This window comes from Balaenoptera acutorostrata, chromosome 13 (assembly GCF_949987535.1).
Source record: "Balaenoptera acutorostrata chromosome 13, mBalAcu1.1, whole genome shotgun sequence".
Lineage (NCBI taxonomy): Eukaryota > Metazoa > Chordata > Mammalia > Artiodactyla > Balaenopteridae > Balaenoptera > Balaenoptera acutorostrata.
In genome coordinates, this window is record NC_080076.1 from 542,361 (window position 1) to 564,680 (window position 22,320).

General features: G+C 47.6%; 1 protein-coding gene and 1 long non-coding RNA gene across 2 annotated transcripts; one reads left to right on the top strand and one right to left on the bottom strand.

Moving 5' to 3' along the window:
- Nucleotides 1-1,515: 1,515 nt before the first annotated feature.
- Nucleotides 1,516-22,290, bottom strand: HSBP1L1 (heat shock factor binding protein 1 like 1). Its single transcript, XM_057527387.1, has 4 exons — nucleotides 20,092-22,290; nucleotides 5,452-6,320; nucleotides 4,459-4,525; nucleotides 1,516-2,474 (listed from the first exon to the last, which is right to left on the bottom strand). The coding sequence occupies exons 2-4, from the start codon at nucleotides 5,500-5,502 to the stop codon at nucleotides 2,365-2,367; spliced, it is 228 nt and encodes a 75-aa protein (XP_057383370.1). The 5' UTR covers nucleotides 5,503-6,320; nucleotides 20,092-22,290; the 3' UTR covers nucleotides 1,516-2,364.
- On the top strand, nucleotides 5,065-20,131 carry LOC130704673 (uncharacterized). Its single transcript, XR_009005128.1, has 2 exons — nucleotides 5,065-5,195; nucleotides 19,728-20,131. It is a non-coding gene; the product is annotated as an uncharacterized LOC130704673 (long non-coding RNA).
- Nucleotides 22,291-22,320: the final 30 nt, after the last annotated feature.

Genomic DNA, 22,320 nt, shown 5'->3' on the forward strand with positions numbered 1-22,320 from the left:
AAACTGGAATCCAAAGCTATCAATAAAATTAGCTGACTTTCCCGTAATTACTAGAACAGTTTTGCATAGGAAAAATTTGGAATATAGAAAAACCTAAATGTTAAATGATTTTCATTTTAGTCAGATGGAGTCCGTGGATTCACAACTTAAGGGGCGTGTTCTTCAAGTGACAAAACGTTACTTTGCATCAAAAGTGTGGAGAGGTTCACCTCAGACAACAGCCTGCCTGCTTCCTCACAGCGGGAAAGGTGTTCAGATGTCCTACCGAGTCGGGGCAGCGGGCCAAATCCGCTGGAATACGGAACAGCAGCTCCTACCATCTGGGGGTCATGGACGCCCCTCCCCACAGCAGGCACGCAGCAAGTTTAGGGGGTTTTGCCAGATCCCCTGAAATCCGCGGCACGAGCCCTGTGTTAGGAACTCTTGACCCAGCAAAACCAACAAGCACAGATTTAGCCAACCAGATTTAGACTCACTCAGGTCCTTCTTTTAATTTAAAAGGCATTATCAGCTTTTAAACACACTTTTAGATATCCGACCTTCTCTCATACTGCTTTAAATAATGGCTGTACGTGCATCAAAAAAGTGAAGTTTTGATACCTACTCATCCATTTAATTTGATGCCTCATATATGGTGGGTTTTGACCAAATTTAAAACAGCCAGCTGGAGTCTGGGTGATGACAGGAAGGAACTGAGTTACTGGCGGTCATCCCCTTCCTGGCAGCGTGCCCAGAGCTGGGCTTGGGGCCCTGCAGAACGTGGTCCTCAGCGCCCGGAGGGTGGAGGGAGGACAGGCTTCAGGGCAGGTGGACCTGTCTGACGTCTGATGCAACCTCCCTGGGTGGAGCTAAGTATTCATCCTGCAGACAGAACTGGAGCGCCCTCCCCGAGATCTGCAGCTCGTGTGTGCAGGACACAGATCCCAATGACCTTTTCTACCAGAACAGCAGATGTAGAAATTTATAAATAAGTCACTGACAGGTGAACTCACTCTGATTCAGCAGGATAAGCACAGATGATCTGCCAGCTGACTTGGGATAACAACTGACAGAGAAATGGGAAAGCAAGGAAAACAACGGCATCTAATTTGTTCAACTAAAATTAGAACGTGCTCATAGAATCAGAATATTATGTCAGTGAAACATGCTTGAGTATCTTCATAAAAGACAAAAGGTTTGTGTCTTCAGGTATGTCACACAGATACATATTCAGTCCAAGACCTGAAGCCAAGCATGTATCTGCATCTTCAAGATGAAGTGCAGAAAAAAAACAAAAACACTAATTTGAAAAGATACATGCACTCCAATGTTCATTGCAGCATTATTTACAATTGCCAAGATATGGAAGCAACCTAAGTGTCCATCAGCAGATGACGGATAAAGAAGATGTGATGTGTATATACAATGGAATACTTCTCAGCCATTAAAAAAGAATGAAATTTGCCATTTGCAGCAACATGGATGGACTTGGAGGTCGTCATGCTAAGTGAAATAAGTCAGACAGAGAAAGACAAATACTGTATGATATCACTTATATGTGGGAACTCTAAAAAATATAACAAACTAGGAAATATAACAAAAAAGAAGCAGACTCACAGATATAGAGAACAAATTAGTGGTTACCAGTGGGGAGAGGGAAGGGGGAGAGGCAACTAGGGGTAGGGGATTAAGAGGTACAAACTATTATGTATAAAATAAGCTACAAGGATACATTGTACAACATGGGGAATACAGCCAATATTTTCTAATAACTATAAATGGAGTATAACATTTAAAAATTGTGAATCACTACATTGTACACCTGTAACATATAATATTGTACGTCAACTACAATAAAAACTTCAATTAAAAAATAAAGCTAAGACTAAAAATTAAAAATAAAATAGTAAAAAAAAAAGATGAAATGCAAAATTCCACTGGAAAAGAAATATTTGCATTCTGGGGGGCGGGGTGGGATCCTCAGGAACCACTCATGAAATGGGGTGAGAACCTAATGCACATGTGTCTTCTTTAAATCCTTCCATTAACGTCTCAAACAGAAGCCACTAGTTGTCATCCCCAAGCACTCATTCATCGTGACTTGTGTTTTGATTGAAAACTAATTTGAGGGATGGGGATGAAAAGTACTTTAACAAAATCCAGTTTTTAAATAATAGTTTTTCCTTTAAAATGTGCCCTTTTTAAGGAACAATGACAAAGAGTGTTTCTGTTCTATTTAGAAAAGAGCATTTGTGAATTTTTAAAAATTATTCCTGAAGGTTTTTCATGTAGTGCAGAAGCAGTAGCTCCCTTAGTGAACAAATATGGGATTAAATGTTTCAAGATGAAAACAGAAGATATGTAAACGGTGAACATTTTAGTGCCTTAATAAGGCCTCGTCATTTGCTCTTGAGCAGAACTTTCAATCCCAGCTTGCACCATCAAGTCGTTCACATTCTTCTGCAAGTCTTCAATGCGACCTCCCATTTCTTCCAGTACAAGGTTAAGGAGGACAGCACATGGAATACAGGCACCTACCAGGTCCCTCAAAACCTCCGCGTAAACAGCATCACCGGGGCTGATAAAAATGCCCTGTGGTGATGGCCTACAGACACATGAAAGAATGCTCAACATCATTAATCATTAGAGAAATGCAAATCAAAACTACAATGAGATATCATCTCACACCGGTCAGAATGGCCATCATCAAAAAAATCTAGAAACAATAAATGCTGGAGAGGGTGTGGAGGAAAGGGAACACTCTTGCACTGTTGGTGGGAATGTAAATTGATACAGCCACTATGGAGAACAGTATGGAGGTTCCTTAAAAAACTACAAATAGAACTACCATACGACCCAGCAATCCCACTACTGGGCATATACCCTGAGAAAACCATAGGTCAAAAAGAGTCATGTACCAAAATGTTCATTGCAGCTCTATTTACAATAGCCAGGACATGGAAGCAACCTAAGTGTCCATCGACAGATGAATGGATAAAGCAGATGTGGCACATATATACAATGGAATATTACTCAGCCCTAAAAAGAAATGAAATGGAGGTATTTGTAATGAGGTGGATGGAGTTAGAGTCTGTCATACAGAGTGAAGTAAGTCAGAAAGAGAAAAACAAATACAGTATGCTAACACATATATATGGAATCTAAGGGAAAAAAAAAAAAAGGCCATGAAGAACCTAGTGGCAAGATGGGAATAAAGATACAGACCTACTAGAGAATGGACTTGAGGATATGGGGAGGGGGTGGGGTGAGATGTGACAGGGTAAGAGAGTGTCATGGACATATATACACTACCAAATGTAAAATAGATAGCTAGTGGGAAGCAGCCGCATAGCACAGGGAGATCAGCTCGGTGCTTTGTGACCACCTAGAGGGGTGGGATGGGGAGGGTGGGAGGGAGGGAGATGCAAGAGGGAAGAGAAATGGGAACATATTGTATATGTATAACAGATTCACTTTGTTATAAAGCAGATGCTAACACACTATTGTAAGGCAATTATACTTCAATAAAGATGTTTGAAAAAAATAATAATAAAAAAAAAAAAAAAATGCCCTGTGGTGCATCTAAAATGAGGGAATCAAAGGCAGTGGACGTGTACTAACACCTTAAGTCAGTGCACATTAATCACGTCCCTGAGGGTTTGTACGTGCCTTTAATCTCTGCACTGTGAGCCCAGTTCTGAAACCTTGGCTCCCTTTCCGTGGACATGGATTCGGGGATGTGACGTTGTCTGGTATGTTTAACTATGTTTTAACCAAACTCTAATCAGTATGTAAATACAATGAAAATTAACTGTGTTTAAAACAAACTTTCCTACTGTTTAATTTTATCCTGTTTCAGAATCTCCTTTTCCCTGTGGGAACCCATCTACAGGATCTCTCTGCAAACAATTTGCACACATTTTAAGGCAGGAGTTTAATTGTGTGAAGTGAGTTCACTTGGGCAAGTCTTAGGGCAAGTGTCCCCTTTTCTGGATTTTCTTAAACCGGAAACAAACATTCCACCTAACTCTGTTTGAATCCATGGCTTACCAAACGCCGAGCTGCTGAAGTTACAAAACAAAACAAGGTAAGGAGAGCCAGATAGCGTACCCTACGTGGGAGACCTAAGCAGCACATGTGCAGGGTTCTGACTGTTTGGGGGAGTATAAATGCTACTGAGCAGACTAACCAGATGTACTGAGAGCTTGCTGGAAAGCCCCACTGGGCAGTGTGTATCGTACGTGTGTCCTTGTGTTCTATCCTTGCCTCATGAAATGCCCTGTGTTGCTGGTCAAGCAGGAAGTAATTACCTGTGAGTGGTAATTAATACATCAGGATGCCATGTAAAGGCACAGACGTAAATACCAGGAAGTCTTAGGTCAACAATTATCCACTAATAGCAGAAAACAACAAGATAGTCCATGACAGTTCAATAGTCCAAAAGCATTGCAGTATTTGTTATGAGATAGAAAAGGATATTTCTGAGGTTTAATGCTGCAGTCAGAGCTTGAAAATGTTCTTGAAGTTCCTGAAATAGATTTTCTGCCTGAAAAATGAACCACAAGTGAATATATATTTACTTGTGATGCAGAGCGTTCTAAGCACCATGGAAGAGAACCACCTATATATACAGTTAGTTGATTCCTGACAAGGTGTTAAGGCCTTCCCACTCAAAGGGTAAGGACGATCTATTCAACCAGCAGCACTGGAACAGTGCTAGCCAAATGCATAACTCACTAAATAAGCAGGCCCGACCTTTACCTCACACCATTCACAAAAAGTCACTCAAAATGATCAGACACTTAAATATACGCAATAAACTATCAGACGTCTAGGAGATAACGCAGGAGAAAATCTTATTAACCTTGGGCTCCTCAAAGACTTCTTAAGAAGGCCTGAGACAATCACCAGACACACCCACCGTGGGCCTCTTGCCTCGCCTGCACTTGTGGGTATTTATTAGCTGGGACTGGGGTTGCAGAAATTGTTTACCAGGCCGTACGGATGTATCATCTATGGTGACTGGCAGCAGGCGGTATCGTACGTCGCCTTAGAGTTTACGGATTTAGATCTCATACCCTTTACGACACAGTTCACTCCTGGCACCCGTGTGTTATCTCCATTTTAGAGCCCAGGACATGGAGGCGGATCTCCACCTGGAGGCTGCTTTTACGTAGGAAGAAGGCCCTCTGTCAGGAGCTCTTCCCTTCAATCAGGTCAGGAGAACGTGGATTCGAGTGTGCCCAGCTAACCAGTTCTTTCTAACGAGGCAAACCCATCAGTCCTGATCGCTGGTTGTCTCCTCTCCGGCGCTGCCGCTCCTTCGGCGAAGGGGAAGCAGGACCGCGGGCCTCGCGGCGCTGGGCGGGGTGGGAGGGGGAGGGGAGAGGGGGAAGGGGGAGGGGGAGGGGAGGGGAGGGGGGAGGGGTCCAGCCCGGGAGCGAAGCTCGGCGCGCGCGGGGTCCGACTCACCGCGTCCCGCAGCGCGCGCCCGCTGGGGGCTTCGGGGCCCCGCGCGGCCATGGGGGTGTCCCCGCGGGTCCGGGGTGCGGGGTGTCCAGGTGGGTCGGCTGGTCCCGGGGCCGGTGGCTCTGTCGGCTCCGCTCCGCCGCCCGCGGCTCCCGCGGCGATGGCCGTGGATCCACCCGCGCGACCCGGGCTGTGCGCCCGAACCAGGCCGAGCAGCCGGGCGCGGAGGTGAGGCCGGAGCGGGGCGCAGGTGGCCGTCGCGGGCGGGGCGGGACCTCGCCGGACCAGCCGATCCCAGCTATACTGTTGGCTTCGTTTTCATTGCGTCAGAGCCCAGAGTGAGCACGACCTTTTAATTATCATTGTGGCAAAGAACACACAACCTACAAGTTGCCATTCTCGCCGTTTTTCAGGGCGCAGTGCGGTGGCGTTAGGTACGTTCACACTGTTGCGCAAACCACCACCACCCCCCAAGTTCCTAACCTTCCCAGACCCAAGCTCTGCACCCAGGAGACACCGGCTCGCCAGCCTCGCCAGCCCCTGGCACTCGCCCTTCCCCTGTGTCCCGTCGTGTTTTTGCAAGGTTGTCGCCTGTCTAATGGGGGATCCTGGAGGCAGGGGTGGGGATGGAATCTGGCTGCAGTCACCACACAGCCCAGGTTCGCACCACGGTCCTGGGACCTGTGATCATCCATCCAGGAGGCTCGGCCATCCCTCTGGATCCCTGCCATGTCTGCCGTCAACTTTAAGATGAAGAATATTTATGCTCTGGGACTCCCCTGACGGTCCAGTGGTTAGGACTCCAAGCTCTCACTGCCGAAGGCCCATGTTCAGTCCCCAGTTGGGGGAATTCAGATCCCACAAGCAGCACGCTGCATGGTTAAAAAAAAAAAAGAATAGTTATGTTCTACGACCAACTCCACCAGGCTGCCAACACTCGCATCTCTGCTCTGATTTTATCGAAGATCTGGAAGGAAGACCTCACTGCGACTTTCCCTCCCTCTGGTGTCCTTTAGGCCTGTCTGGATTGTGGCTCATGGGGCACTTTATGGGTGATGTCCCAGGACCCTGTTCTTAGCAAGTACCTGCTTTGTTTTCATGTCTGTACCCCTCTGTGGGGCAGGGCTGTGTCTGTCTGGGTCCTGCCAACATCCCGGGAGCCCAGCCAAGTGACTACGTGGGGACACCTGGCTGCTGAATGTGTGTGAAACACAGCCTTGCATGCAGAGAAACCCAACATCCTTAGTCATCAGGAGAATGCAAATCAAAACCACCACAAGATCCACTTCACATGCACTGTGATGGCTAAAATCAAAAGAGACAATAACAAGTGTGGGCGAGGGTGTGGCAAAGTCAGAACATCACACGCTGGTGGGAATGTAAAGTCGTGCAGCCAGTCTGGCAGGTCCATAAAAAGTTAAACATAAAGTTACCATAGAATCTCAGTTCTACCTCTAGGTATGTACCCAAGGGAAATGACAGCATATGTCCACACAAAAACGTGTACACAACTGTCTATAGCAGCATTATTAACAATAGTCAAAAGGTAGAAACAACCCAAATGTCCATCAACAGATGAATGGATAAACAAAATGTGGTCCCTCCTCTCGATGGAATATAATTCAGGCATAAGAAGCAATGAAGCCCTGACACATGACACAACATGGATGAGCCTTGGGAACATGATGCTCAGTGAGAGAAGCCAATCACAAGAGGACACGTGGTTGGATTCCAGTCACGTGCCGTGTCCAGACTGGCAGATCCGTGGAGACAGGAAGTTGAGGGGGAAGGGGAGAGGCTGTACCATAGTTAAGGGGCTTCTTCTTGGGGGGCAAAAATATTCTAAGATCAAACTGTGGGGGGGCTTCCTTGGTGGTCCATGGGTAAGACTCTGCGCTTCCACTGCAGGAGGCCCAGGTTCGATCCCTGGTTGGGGAACTAGATCCCACATGCTGCAGCTAAGAAGTCCGCATGCCACAACTAAAGATCCCACGTGCCACAACTAAGACCTGGCTCAGCCAAAATAAATAAATAAATAAATAAATAAATAAATAAATAAATAAATATTTAAGGTCAAATGGTGGCGACGGTTGCACAACCCTGTGAATATATTAAAAATCATTGAATTGTACACTTTAAATGGGTGGATTGTATCTCATATATATGTGAATTACATCTCAATAGAGTTGTTAAAATTATAACTTTTTTATTGTGGTTGAAGTATACAATATTGTGTTAGTTTTCAGGTGTACAGCAAAAGGCTTCAGATATCTATCTCTGTCTCTATCCTAGATCTAGATCTATATTCAGATTCTTTTCCATTATAGGTTATTCAAGATACTGAATGTAGTTCCCTGTGTTATACAGTGAATCCCTGTTGCTTATCTATTTTATATATTGTGGTGTGTATCTGTTAATCCCATACTCCTAATTTATCCCTCCTTCCCTTTCCCCTTTGGTAACCATAAGTTTGTATTATATGTCTGTGAGTCTGTTTCTGTTTTGTATATACATTCATTTGTATTATTTTTTAGATTCCACATATAAGTGAGGGCATATAATATTTGTCTTTCTCTGACTTACTTCACTTAGTATAATAATCTCTAGCTCCATCCATTTTGCTGGCAAATGGCAATATTTTATTCTTTTTATGGCTGAGTATCTATATCTCTGTAAATCTATATCTCTCTATATAGATCTCACATTTTCTTAAACCAGTCATCTGTTGATGGACACTTAGGTTGTTTCCATGTCTTGGCTATTGTAAATAGTGCTGTTATGAACATGGGTGTGCCTGTATCTTTTCAAATTAGAGTTTTCATCTTTTCTGGATATATGCCCAGGAGTGGGATTGCTGGATCTATTTTCAGTTTTTTTTTTTTTTTGAAGGAACCTCCATACTGTTTATCATAGTGGCTGCACTCATTTACATTCCCGCCAACAGTGCAGGAGGGTTCCCTTTTCTCCACACCTTCTCCAGCAATTATTATTTGTAGACAGTGTGAGGTGATAACTCATTGTGGTTTTGATTTGCATTTCTCTAATAATTAACGATGTTGAGCATCTTTTCATGTGTCTGTTGGCCATCTGCATGTCTTCTTTGGAGAAATACAATAACTTTTTGAAAGCATGGCCATCTTGCCACTTTTTTGTGTGGCAAGATGCTAAAAAGAGCCGCGAGTGCTGCCCCTTCCCTACGGGGGCCTCTCTGTGTGGCCGCCACCTGGCCTGAGGTTCTTTCAGTTCAAGCTTCCAGAACAGCCTGACCAAGGTGACTAGCGTCAGATGTGCACAGCGGGCCACTGGGGAGGTGGATTCACCTGTGGAAACAAAGCCCCCGGCCCCCGCCCAGAGTGGGTGGAGGTCGGGGTGGATGACAGGGGTCTCCCCAGGTGGATCTGGTGGAGATGGCCCAGGTCCACCCTTGGGGAGGCAAAGCCTCGGGCACGCCTGAGGCTGAAGCCTGGAGGGCTCCCTAAGAGCGGGAATCAGGATGCTACCGCAATTCCTCAAGAAATCAAACATACCGTTACCATACGAATCAATTCCACGTCTGGGTATAAACCCCAAAGAAGTGAAAACAGGGACTTGAACAAATATTTGTACACCATGTTTATAGCAGCATCATTCACCATAGCCAAAAGGAGGAAGCAACCCGTGTCTATCGATGGATGAGTGAATGGATAAATAAAATAATATATATATAATTTATTTTTAAAAAGGAAGGAAATTCTGACACATGCTACAGAATGGATGCTCCTTGAGGACATTATGCTAAGTGAAGTAAGCTAATCATAAAAGGGATCAATATTGTATGACTCCACTTATATGAGGTCCCCAGAGCAGTCAAATCCACAGAGACAGAAAGTAGATGGTGGGTGCCAGGGGCTGGGGAGAGGGGGATAATGCATTAGTGTTTAGTGAGTGCAGAGTTCCAGTTTGGAAAGATGAAAAATTCTGAAGATGGATGGTGGTGATGGTTGCACAACAGTATGAATGTACTTAATGCTAGTGAACTGTGCACTTAAAAATGGTTAAAATTACACCTGGAACTAACACAATGTTGTAAATCAACTGTACTTCAATAAAAAACAATTAAGATGATAAATTTGATGTTATGTATATTCTACCACGATATACATATATTTTAAGTACATCGTCCCAGCTTCAAACCCTAGGCTAAGAATTCCAGGACCTAGGAAACCTGTGACTCTCCTTCCCTACCCCTTTGTGTTTTTTAGTATGTGTCTATCTTTCTCAACTGTAATCTCTGTGGTCCAGTGGAAACCTACTCAGACATTCTCTGATAACCCTGAGAACCCAATCTCTAATGGAGAAATAGAATCTGTCGTTCTACATCTAGCACCTGAATGGTTTTTCACCTATGCTGCCTAATCAGGGATCAAATTCTTAGTTCTGCATCCGTGGGGGACAAAATCATTAATATGGAAGTGAGAATCACTCAACAAAAATTCATTTTGTTAAGGATATTAAATTTCAGGAATTAGGTTCAGGGGAAAAATTCTCGAATGCAATTCATCTTGCAAATCTACAATAGGAGAGTATTCAAGTGCGCTGTGAAGCTGCAGAAATTAGATGATGTTTTCAATGGTGCAAAGAGAGTTTGGGGAAGAAAACAGAGTCTGGGTAAGAAGTACATAATGGAATCAAAGACACAGACCACAAGAGCAGCAGCTAAGTATGAAACAAAACTTTAAATTAGAAAAGTAAAATTTTAACTTTGATAGATGAGAAGATTATAGGGTGACCGAATGTAAGAGGAAGTTCTATCCCGTGAAGCGTGAATGCCAGTGGAAGTGCCCAGATGCCCCTTTGATTCCATGTGAATGGCTTCATTTCTAAGGCCTTAAATCTAAGATGCTGCTGATTTTAAGATGCACCATTATTACCAAGAAAGGGAGGAATGCTGCTGATTAGACTGTGCTGTTTTTTATTTTATATTCATTAAAAGAGCTTTTTTTATAGTTATTGGTGCTGGGTGATGGATACACGGAATTCACTGTGCTACAATCTCTACTTTTGTGTATGTTTGAAATTCTCACTTAAAAATTCTGTAAGAAAAGAAGGGTTCTTTCAGGGTACTTATCTGGATATACAGATTTGAGCATAGAATTTTTTGCTTCCTTTTATTGATTCTAAAATTGTTGCAATGTTTTCATAATTTTAACTTTTATTTTTAATGCAACCTAATTAACTATTTTTTTAACGCACTAAGTATTTATTATGCAATTCTGGCCCCACTTACAGTGAGTGGCCTTTCCCAGAAGCAATTATCCTGAGTCATGAGGACTTCCTGTATTAGTTGTGAATTTTAAAACAGTGGCTCTCAGACCTGGCTGCACGATAGGGCCACGTAACATTTGTCAGCACTCTGGACGCCTTGGCATTTGTGGTTTTAAAGCCCTCCAGGGGTTTCGGTGTGTGAACAAGTGGTCAAAACTGCAGAATGAACAGATTTAGGAAAACAGAAAAGGAGGAACTGGCTTAAACCTCCCAAAAGGCAGAAAGGTCTTCATGTTCTCAAATTTGGACATAGACCAATGTCCTACTGCCAGTTGTTTAGAACTTGAAATAAGATAGATTTTCGAAAGATTCTTTCTTCTGCCTGCTCAAATCTGCCTTTGATTTCTCTAGTGAATTTTTCATTGCAGCTCTTGTACTTTTCAGCTCCAGAATTTCTTTTTGGTTTCTTTTAGGTTTTCTCCCTCGTTACTGACAGCTCCACATTGTTCACACATTGCTTTCTCAACGTTCTATGTTCCTTTAGTTCTTTCAGCATCTTTAAGGCAGTTGTTTTAAAGTCTTCATCTAGTAGGTCTGTCATCAGGTCTTCTTTAGGGCCAGTTTCTATTAATTAATTGTTCCCTTTGAACAGGTCATACTCTGCTGTTTCTTTGTATGCCTTGTGATTTTTATTTTGTTGTTGCTGAGAATTGGACATTTGAATCCAATAATGTGGTAACTCTGTAAATCAGATTCTCCCCCTTCCTCAAGGTCTGATGCTTTTTGTTATTGTTTTTGTTCTTTGCTTGTTGTAGGTTGTGTGAGCTGAGGATCAGCCTGGGGTGGGAACTTAATGTCTGCTCAGGTCTTTCCTGAGACTTTCCTCGGGCATGCGCAGTCACTTTCTAATTTTCTCCTCTATGCAATTGTTTTTCAATGCCCTAGTCTTTAATGTCTGGCTTGAAAAGGGGGAAAAGAGAAAAACAAAGGGGGATAAATGGGGCACTCGCCCTTGAAATCCACTTGGTCGGGCAGGGGTTTGCAACAAGTGGGGAGGTGTGACAACAATGGCCACCTGCCTCTTTGGCTGCATCTCTGCCATCAGAAGCAGCATCAGAGCACAGATTCCTGATATTGGAGGACAAGGTCCTTTTGGTCCACCCTGGCTTCTGCAAGCTGCTCCAGAAACACGTGTATGGCCTCCTGCCACGTGGCTGAGGGTGGGACGGGTAGGTGCTACGTGCTAGAACCTGAAAGTCACCACAATTGACTGTAGTAACCATCCAGCGCTTTCCCTGGAACTTGCAAGCCTTCACCAGCTCTGGATTCCAAGTTAGTTACATCAGACGGATTCTGTCCCTGCAGTTGTGGTCCAGGTGGGGGGGCCATTCCCGGTGCTTCTTGCTCCGCCATCATCCCAGAATCCTCTCCAAGCTATAAACTTCTTTAAAAGCTTTTTAATACTTCCAAGGTTGCCCCAACTCTTGCTCTGACCAGCCCAGCATCTGGTTTTTATTCTGCATTGGTCAGTGCCAGTGCTGGTATCCCCACCACTCCAGCTACTCCTCTCAAAAGCCACCCCAATGAAAATACACAATGAAGAAGTAGGTTTCTTTGCCGAGTAAAAATAAAATCAGCGGGGCTTCCCTGGTGGCGCAGTGGTTGAGAATCTGCCTGCCAATGCAGGGGACACGGGTTCGAGCCCTGGTCTGGGAAGATCCCACATGCCACGGAGCAACTGGGCCCGTGAGCCACAATTACTGAGCCTGCGCGTCTGGAGCCTGTGCTCCGCAACAAGAGAGGCCGCGATGGTGAGAGGCCCGCGCACCGCGATGAAGAGTGGTCCCCACTTGCTGCAACTAGAGAAAGCCCTCGCACAGAAACGAAGACTCAACACAGTCATAAATAAATAAATAAATAAATAAATAAATAAAAGAACGTGAATTTAAAATAAAATAAAATAAAATAAAATCAGCTCTGCTTTTTCCACTTAAGAAAAATCAGTGTCTTGCTGTCAGCCCCTCAGAGGTAGAAACTCTGGGGCTGAGGGTTGGCTCTTGGCCATCCTCCACCCCATGTTAGCATTCACAGGTACTTCTGAGCCTCTCAGTGGGCACCTGTCCGTGGCCCACAGTTGCCTTGGGAAGAAAAGAAAACCCAAAGTCTGAGTTAAAAATGAAGTTGCTTCTTTTCCAGGTAAACAATTTTATCACATCACAATCTTCTGTTTTTTTCTGCCACACAACGTGGCTTGTGGGATCTTGTTCCCCAACCAGGGATCAAACCCAGGCACTCCCCCCCCGCCCCCCCGTAGTGAAAGCGCTGAGTCCTAACCACTGGACTGCCAGGGAATTCCCCATCACATCACAATCTCAATGAGGGACCTCAAGGAAACACTTGCATGAGCTTTAGAGAAAGTGTCCAGCTGGACGAAAGTGTCCAGCTCTCTGGGGAGCCTGGGGTGCTTGTTCCAGCCACAGCGAGGGGTGAGGGCCCAGGAAACTCTCAGGCAAGGTGGGGGGAGGGAGGGAGGGAGGGAGGGAGGAAACATTCAAGAACAAGAAGCCTCTGGGTGATTGGTAGCAAGTTAATGCACACTTTGTATTTAAAAATTCTGTTCAGTACAGTCTGTTTTCCCTTTACTGTATGACTTTTCAAATATAAAATTGTGCTTTTTGCTACTGGTCAGGTCACAGTCTTAAGAGGTAAGATACTTGAGGAAATGTGAATGACAGAAAATAAGTACTTGAGGAAATGTGAATGACAGAAAACTTAAGTCGCCGGAAACGTTTCTGGAGCTCGAGCACGTTAATTACCATTTAAAAAGCAGGCCACCGGGCAGGTGAGCAGGAAGGAGGGTCAGGGGGCCCCTGGAGGGAATGAGCATCCTGCACCCCTGCTTCCTTGGTGTAAACATGATGCTGGTAGAAGCAGCAGACACTAGGCCAGCATCATGTGACTCCATTGTCTGAAATGTCCAGAACAGGCAAAGGCATAAAGACAGAGAGCAGACTGCTGGTTTCCAGGGCTGGAGGGGGCAGGGGCTGGGGAGAAACTGCCTAAGAGGCGCGAGGTTTTATTGGGGGATGAAAATGTTCCAGAACCAGATGGAAATGGTGCTCCCACAACATTGTGAATGTACTATATGCCACTGAGTTGTTCACTTAACAGAGCTAATTTTCTGTTACATGAATTTTGCCTCAATTAAAAACAAAGATGAGGAAGGTTCACAGGCAAAAGCGTGCGCTTCTGGAGACGGGGACCGTGCGTGTGTGCTGTGTGCTCCTGAAGGCACCACTCAGCGTAAGCGCTGCTGTGCTCGGCTGACTGGTAGTAATCTGCACCTCGAGCCTGCATTCTGCATCTTCTTTCCAGCAAGAGTTCCTTTTGCCGAATGAGCGAGTGGTGAACCCCGACGTCGCGGCCTTTCTCTCCGCGAAGCCACCTCGAATTCCCAGGCGATGCTGCCTCTGGACTCCTCCTCCATCTCTGCTGTCAGCCCTCACGCCCTCTGCTGCCGCCTCCAGCTCTGTCCTCTGTTTCCCTTCCTGGGTCAGTCCCCTTGGCAGAGTCATGAACTTCTGCTATTAGAGCTTGTTGCCCACCACTGCTTTTTTTGTGTTTGTTTTTGTGCTACAAGATCTTGCATTCATTTTCAGTGGGTTTTTAGCCAAACACAGTGAACAAAGGTCACGTTCCAACTTCTTTGTTTTTATTTTTCATCTCACAGGTAGCTGGGATCTGATTACCTGATTTGAATCTGAAATGGTTTCTATTCCAACTATTAACAAAGAATTTTGAGCACGAGACGCCTTCACATGCCTTCTCTTACTTTCCCTGTGCTCACTTGCCACCTAGCCTGCCGGATAAACCAACTGCACGGAACTTCCATATCACTTTTTAAAATAAGCGAAACCTTTTCTGGGTCTTTTGAGACTTCTGTTGTGACCCCATCAGTCCTTTGAGCTCTGCACGTTGTTCACATCTGGACTGTTCTTTGTCTAGCAACTGCACACGCTTATTCTGGGCTTTTCTTTTTTAGATGTGATCAAATTCAGACTTCATCTTTACTCAGTTTAATTTCACTATGGGCTATTTTTTTCTCTGGATGTTTTACAAACTAATTCCTTGATAAAATTTGTAATAGTTCCATAGCCTTCTAGCTTTCCTCTAGTCTTCAACCTATGAGCAGACTTCCCACTAGCATTTGTTTAGTTTCTTCAAACTGCAGTTTTACCCCCCAGCTCAGCCTCTTTTTCAGAGAGCATCTTGTGCTGTATACACTTCCGGCCTCCCGCAAGGACGGCTCACTTAACCAGGGGAAATGACATCGTTGCCACAATGCTACTGGCTAAACTGCAGACGTTAGATCTGTCCAGTTTCACAGGCACGTCTGCTTCTTCACTTACTTTTGGTACATAATGCTACCATCGCCTGACAAATTTTAAGAATTGCATCTATTTCTCTGAAGATATTTTAAAAACTTTCGGACACTCTGCTCTTCGGTCGCTGGCGTCTTTTGCACTTTCTGGAAAGTGAAGTTCCCAGAAGAAAAGTGGCAAAGCAATCGATTCCCGACAAAGCAGTGAGGGTGCCGGGCGCCCAGGCACTTCATGAAAACCAGGCTCAGACCCGCGTGGGCAGCACTTGTGATCTCAAAGGTCTCCGACACCAGCCTCTGCGCCCTTGCTTCCTATTCTTCTCTTGGGGGCCGATGGGGCTCTAACTAGTTCCGAACCTTCCTACCACCCGCCTCTCAAGCTGGGGGCTTGCTCTGTAATTCGGGGCCCAGCCGGTGGTCTCCCGGCTGCGGGACACCCCCGCCCCGTTCACTTTGCTCAGGTGGTGTCCCACCTCTGGGCTCGGGCAGCCGCCCCACGTGCCGTGTGGTCTTTGGTGTTTCTGCCGCCCTCCTGATTTCATGGCGGGTGGAGTCTGCGTTTCCGGGTAGGGGTTCCTCACTGCTCTTGGGGGAGGGGACATGTGCATCGTGGCTGGTGCTCCGTCTGGACTGGCCTGCGGCCCAGGAGCTCTGTCTCCATCTCTCCAGGGAAACCTCGGGGCTTCACAACCAGGAGCCGGACAGGACATTTCTCCGGGTGCACATCTTTCCTTTCCTGCTTTTAAAAGAATATTTTCTCCCCTTTGTTGTCCTTTTATCTTACTTTTGTGAGTTTGTCATTTAAAATCTATAGAGGTGACAGTGTTCTTGTGTAAGGTCCTAGCGATCAGGGCTTCCCTGGTGGCGCAGTGGTTGAGAATCTGCCTGCCAATGCAGGGGACATGGGTTCGAGCCCTGGTCTGGGAAGATCCCACATGCCGCGGAGCGGCTGGGCCCGTGAGCCACAATTACTGAGCCTGCGCGTCTGGAGCCTGTGCTCCGCAACAAGAGAGGCCGCGATGGTGAGAGGCCCGCGCACCGCAATGAAGAGTGGTCCCCACTTGCCGCAACTAGAGAAAGCCCTCACACCGAAACGAAGACCCAACACAGTCATAAATAAATAAACAAATAAATAAAAAACCGTGAATTTCTTTAAAAAAAAAAAAAAAGGTCCTAGCGATCCATCGGCTGCATGACACTCCTGCACAAAGGCTGAGGTGGGGGGCCCGCCAGCATGGGGCTCTGGAAGGCAGAGGCAAGGCTGAGAAGGGTGGTCATATCCTTGACCTTCGAAGATGTCCAGGGCCTGAGCTGAGTCCAGTAGAGGCCAGAGGAGACCTGGAAGGGCGACGGCCTGTACCAAGCCTGCGGAGACAGGACGTGCGGCGGGTGCGGGGCTGGAGCACGGTCCTGTGCTCTCGGCGGGTGTTCTTCGCCTGCAGAACCACTGTTTATGGAGCAGCTGCAGAGCCGCTGTGCTTTCAATGACTATTGATCCTTAACGAGAGGCGCCGTTTATGTCTACCGCCTGCTCTGTGTTGGGTCGAGTGGCAACCCGGCTGGGCTTGCAGGGGCTCCAGTACTTGGGCACAACACAGGTGCCAGTCTGGAAAGTTAGAAGCGGGCTGACGTGGGTTGTTAGGGGTCATTGGTCTGGGGATTTGTGTAGTACGGTTGACTGTTGTTAGATGCCATTTGGGAAGTGCTAAAGTTGTGGACACTTCAAAATTGGTGTGCGTGTTAGGGGAAGTGACACTCCTTTGTAATGAACTATCCCTGTTCCAGTGGTTGAGCCCAGTGACGTTCTCATTGGTGTCACAGTCCGAGGCCGGCAGGCAGGAACTGGGCCACGTCCTAGTGGAGCTCCCTACTACCTTGTTTGCACCTGGCCAGCAGGAGAGGGCGAGCAAGGAGGGTGGGGTGGAGACCGGGGGGGCCGGGCACTTCCACCCGTGTCACTGGCCAGAGGTCAGCCGCATGGCCGCACCGAGGCAAGGGGTGGGACTGGGGGCCAGCAGTGAGCCCAGACTCACATGGTAAAGGTACGAGCTCAGGATACACGAAAATAGACATTCGCCAGGCAGAAGCCAAGGCCGGGTCCAGGATTCCCCGGGAGCTGCCCTTCCCAACTGTCCAGCTCTGCAGCCTTCTAACAAACCTCAGCTGGTGCTTTGTCCACAGCCCCTGGATTCTGTCTTGTCTACATTCAGAGGCAGAATGAAGTTCTCAGAAACAACCGGTAAGCACATCCTCCGACGACGGGATGCATGGGCCCGCGGGTGGCTCTCAGCCCGAGTGTCCTCATCGTGCCAGCTCAGCACAAGCCCTCAGCTTGGTGGGCCCAGTGACTTCGGTGAGAGCTTACCTTTCTTGGTGCCGTTTCCATGTTCTCGACTAGTTCCAAGAATAGCACCTGTGAGCTGAGGAGAAAGTAAGAGTTCACACCTGGAGCCCATCTGTCCCAGCTAGAGCCTTGCAGTGGAGCCCACAGGTATCCAAGAAGAGGCATGTGCTTGGCTCAAGGACAAACGGGGGACACATTTGGATGCCACATGACCCAAGTATGGGACGTGGCCTTTCACTTCTGGGGAGAGGTAGCAATGCAGAAACTCGCCTTTTCTTCTGGTAAAGGGGAGTCGTATTTTTTTCAATTAGAAAAGTCATATAGGGAATTCCCTGCTGGTCCAGTGGTTAGGACTCTGAGCTTCCACTGAAAGGGGCACGGGTTCGATCCCTGATTGGGGAACTAAGATCCCGCATGCTGTGTTGCAGCCAAAAAATAAATACTCCAAAAAAAAATCATATATACTCACTGTAAAAAATTTAAACCAGGGATTTCCCTGGTGGTGCAGTGGTTAAGAATCCCCCTGCCAATTCAGGGGACATGGGTTGGAGCCCTGGTCCGGGAAGATCCCACGTGCTGTGGAGCAGCTAAGCCTGTGAGCCACAACTACTGAGCCTGTGCTCTAGAGCCCGTGAGCCACAACTACTGAGCCCATGAGCCACAACTACTGAGCCTGTGAGCCACAACTACTGAAGCCCTCGCGCCTAGAGCCCGTGCTCCACAACAAGAGGAGCCACCGCAATGAGAAGCCCGCGCACCGCAACAAAGAGTAGCCCCTGCTCGCCGCAACTAGAGAAAGCCCACACAGCAAAGCAACAAAGACTCAATGCAGCCAAAAGTAAAATAAATTAATTAATTACTTAAAAAAAATTTAAACCACACAGAAAGGTATAAAATAGTCATATCAGAGACAAGTATTAAGAATTGAGGCTTTATCTGTTCAGACTTGTTTCCCATGTACTTACTCATATACATGAATAAATTACTATATGGTCTTGCTGATGCTCCATCGTTTTTGCAGCATAGAAGCAATTCCCTTGGGAGGGTGAAGGGCCAGCATCATTACCTGAGACAGCCGTCCCTGTCACCCATCTGCTCACAGACCTCCGTGGTCCTCTTCCCTGTATTTCTGCTGCACAGGACACCACATACCCCAGGGACAGTGTCACTTACAGAGGCTTATTTCTGAACCTCATCTGACCTGACAATCTCTGCCTCTTAATTGGTGTGTTTAGACCACTCACATTTAAAGTGATTATTGATATAGCTGGATTAAAAATTAGCACTTTATAATTGTTTTCTATTAATTGCATTTATTCTTTGTTTCCTTTTCCTCCTCATTTTCTGCCTTCTCTGGCTTTCCTCGTGGCGCAGTGGTTGAGAATCTGCTTGCCAATGCAGGAGACACGGGTTCGAGCCCTGGTCTGGGAAGATCCCACATGCCGCGGAGCAACTGGGTCCGTGAGCCACAACTACTGAGCCTGCGCATCTGGAGCCTGTGCTCCTCAACAAGAGAGGCCGCGATAGTGAGAGGCCCGTGCACTGTGATGAAGAGTGGCCACCGCTCGCCGCAACTGGAGAGAGCCCTCGCACAGAAACGAAGACCCAACACAGCCAAAAATAAATAAATAAATTAAAAAAATTAAAAAAAACAAACAGGGCTTCCCTGGTGGCGCAGTGGTTGAGAGTCTGCCTGCCAGTGCAGGGGACACGGGTTCGAGCCCTGGTCTGGGAGGATCCCACATGCCGCGGAGCGGCTGGGCCCGTGAGCCACAATTACTGAGCCTGCGCGTCTGGAGCCTGTGCTCCGCAGCAAGAGAGGCCGCGATAGTGAGAGGCCCGCGCACCGTGATGAAGAGTGGCCCCCACTTGCCACAACTAGAAGAAAGCCCTCGCACAGAAACGAAGACCCAACACAGCCATAAATAAATAAAAAACAAACAAACAAACAAACAAACAAAAAAAACCCAAACTTTTTTAGTGGTTGCCTTAGGGTTTACAATATATATTTTAAAATTATCTAAGTTCATCTTCAAAAAACATATACTGCTTTATGTGTAGTGCTGGTACCTTATATGAGAATATTCCCCAATTCCTCCCTTACATCCCTTGTCATTCGTTTCATTTATCCATGTGCTATAATCACCCAATACACTGTTCTTTGATTGCTTTAAATAAACAATAATCTTTTAGATTAAGAATAAGAAAAAAAAAAGATTTACCTTCATTTATTCCTTCTCTGAGGCTCGTTTCTTTATGGAGATCCAATTTTCCTTCTGACTAAATAACTTATTTTAACATTTCCTACAGGGTTGGGGACTTCCCTGGTGGCACAGCGGTTAAGAATCCGCCCGCCAAGGCAGGGGACATGGGTTCGAGCCCTGATCCAGGAAGATCCCACATGCCGCGGAGCAACGAAGCCTGTGCGCCACAACTACTGAGCCAGTGCTCTAGAGCCCACGAGCCACAACTACTGAGCCCACGTGCCACAACTACTGAAGCCCACACGCCTAGAGCCCATGCTTTGCAACAAGAGAAGCCACCACAATGAGAAGCCCACGCACCACAAGGAAGAGTAGCCCCGCTCGCTGCAACTAGAGAAAGCCCGCACGCAGCAACAAAGACCCAAAGCAGCCAAAAACAAAATAAATTAAGAAAACAAAACATTTCTTACAGGGTTGGTCTGCTGGCAATAAATTCCTTGGTGTCATTTTTTTCTGAGAAAGTGTTTCTCCTTCACTTTACGGATTCTATATTAGTTTCCAGTGGTTTGCTGTGACAAATTGCCACAAGCTGGGTGGCATAAAACTGCAGAAATTTATTCTCTCACAGTTCTGGAAGCCAGAAGTCTGAAATCAGTTTAACTGGGCCAACATCTAGGTGTTGGCAGGGCTCTGCTCCTTCCAGAGGCTCCTGGGAGGATTCACTCCCTGCCTCTTCCAGCTGCTCGTGGCTGCCAGCATTCCTCGGCTGCATTACTCCAACCTTCAAGGCCACACCTTCAAATCTCTCTCTGCTCCATCATCACATGGCCTCTGTGCGTCTCAAGTCCCCTTCTGCCTCTCTCTTATAAAGACACACGTGATGGCATTTAGGGCCCACCTGGATAATGCAGGATAATCTCTGCATCGCAAGATCCTTAACTTAATCACATCTGCAATTTTTTTTCCTTTCTCATAAGGTAACATTCACAGGTTCCAGGAACTAGGATGTGATAGTTCTGGGTATCATTTTTCAGAGTGCACAGTTTGGTCGGCTTCTTTTGTTTGGGAACACAGGAAGCCAGGTAATGTGCAGCAGCTGAGATGAGCTCTCTCCTTCTGCCTGACCGATGGTTCTGGACCAGTGGGTGCCCCTCTATTCCAGACAGGTGGTGTTCAAAAGGATTCCAGGCCCCTTCTGTGGGGCAAAATCTTGGATCAAGAATGCAGGATTGTGTCCACTTAGCAGGACTCTGGAGGGGCTTGCTGCCGTCCGTGCTCCGCCTGGCACAGCTGATGAATCCAGAGCAGCAGCCGGCTATGGGCTGGCAGCAATTTGCCCATGTACTCCAGGACAAACAGGGCCAGATGCAGTGGCCTCAGATGCTCCAGTGAGTGGGGAGGGAAGACTATATCCCTACTCCAACCGCCACCATAAAGAGGACAGAACATTCTGGAGGCTCCAGAGCTCGGGGGAGGATCTGGCTAAGGAGGAGCACCCACTTTTCTTCTCCCAGCCCCTCCAGGACTTCCTTCTCCGCCTGTGTTTTATTTCTTTGTACATTTCTGGTGCTGTGTTCTCGGCCTTCTCTGGTGGATACTCAGAGGCTGGAGAGGACGAGAGCAACCTGTGTTTCACGGAGAGCTCTCCTTATCGCCAATCTCGTTTGGGAGTTGCTCTAAGTGAGGTTGTACCTGTTCTTAGGATTTCCCACGAAGCGTACCAGGTAGGAAGCTGGCTGGCCGGTTGTGTGCCCCTGGGGACGCCCCTCTCTCACCCACCAGGCTTTCCCTTTTGGGGTGATTCGGGCTTGCTGTGGTGGAGGTGGGAGCCCTGGGGGAGCTCCTCTGTAGACAGAATCCTGGGGGCCTGCAGGTGGTCTTCTCTGCTCTGAGCCCACCTGCACAGGGTCCTGGGCGGGCTGGCTGGCTTCTCACAGGGCCTTCCCTGACCCCCACCCCTCCCTCGCCCACCAGCATCTGGGTTCTGAGCACCTACCTCCCTCGCGCTCCCGAGGGCTCACCTTGGTCAGGTGACACACTCAGGAATTCCTATTTTCTCTATCTGTAAGTGCTAGAATTGTGCGGTTGAGATGAAGCACGAAACCCTTAGCAGATCCGAGCTCCACCGGCCAGCACTGTCTTCAGTGACAAGGTACCTAACGCACTTGCGGACGGCAGTCCTGGTTGCTGCCGCCCTGGGCCCGGAAGAGCCAGAGTGGACCTTCAGAGGCTTCAGGCTGCGGGGTGGGCTTTTGCTTCCCCGGAGGAGTCGCGCCCCCGGCCCCCCAGCCTGGCCGAAACTGCCCTGGCCCTCTGCAAACTTCCGAACGCCGCTCTTCAGGGACCCGACCCGGCTCAGGATGGGGAGCCCCACAGACCCGGGCAGACCATGAACGGTAGAAGGACCCCTGGAATCACGGGGCGCTCGGACCCTGCCCGAGTACCCACGAGGGGGGCGTCCGCAGGCCTCGCGCTGACCCTCGGGGCGGCGACAGGACCCGGTCCTCTGCTCCCCTTGGCGGCGCGCCGCGTCTACAAGGCCACTCGCCGCGGGACAGATGGCGCCGGGTCCACGTGGGCCCCTGGCCCAGAAGGAGCGGCCCCGCCAGGCAGCGATTTCCTAACCCGGGCCGGGTGGGCCCACGGAGCGCCCTGGCCACGACCCGCGATCCCCGGCTTCGCCCCGGGTCCCGCCCCCA

What these genes read in the sequence shown, in the direction of transcription:
- HSBP1L1 (XM_057527387.1), bottom strand. Translation starts at nt 5,502, where the DNA reads ATGGCCGCGCGGGGCCCCGAAGCCCCCAGCGGGCGCGCGCTGCGGGAC. An exon ending in GGCGCGCGCTGCGGGACGCG is followed by an intron (nt 4,526 to 5,451) that starts GTGAGTCGGACC and finishes TTCATTTTTCAG; the next exon opens with GCAGAAAATCTATTTCAGGA. An exon ending in TGCAGCATTAAACCTCAGAA is followed by an intron (nt 2,475 to 4,458) that starts ATATCCTTTTCT and finishes TTAACCTTGTAC; the next exon opens with TGGAAGAAATGGGAGGTCGC.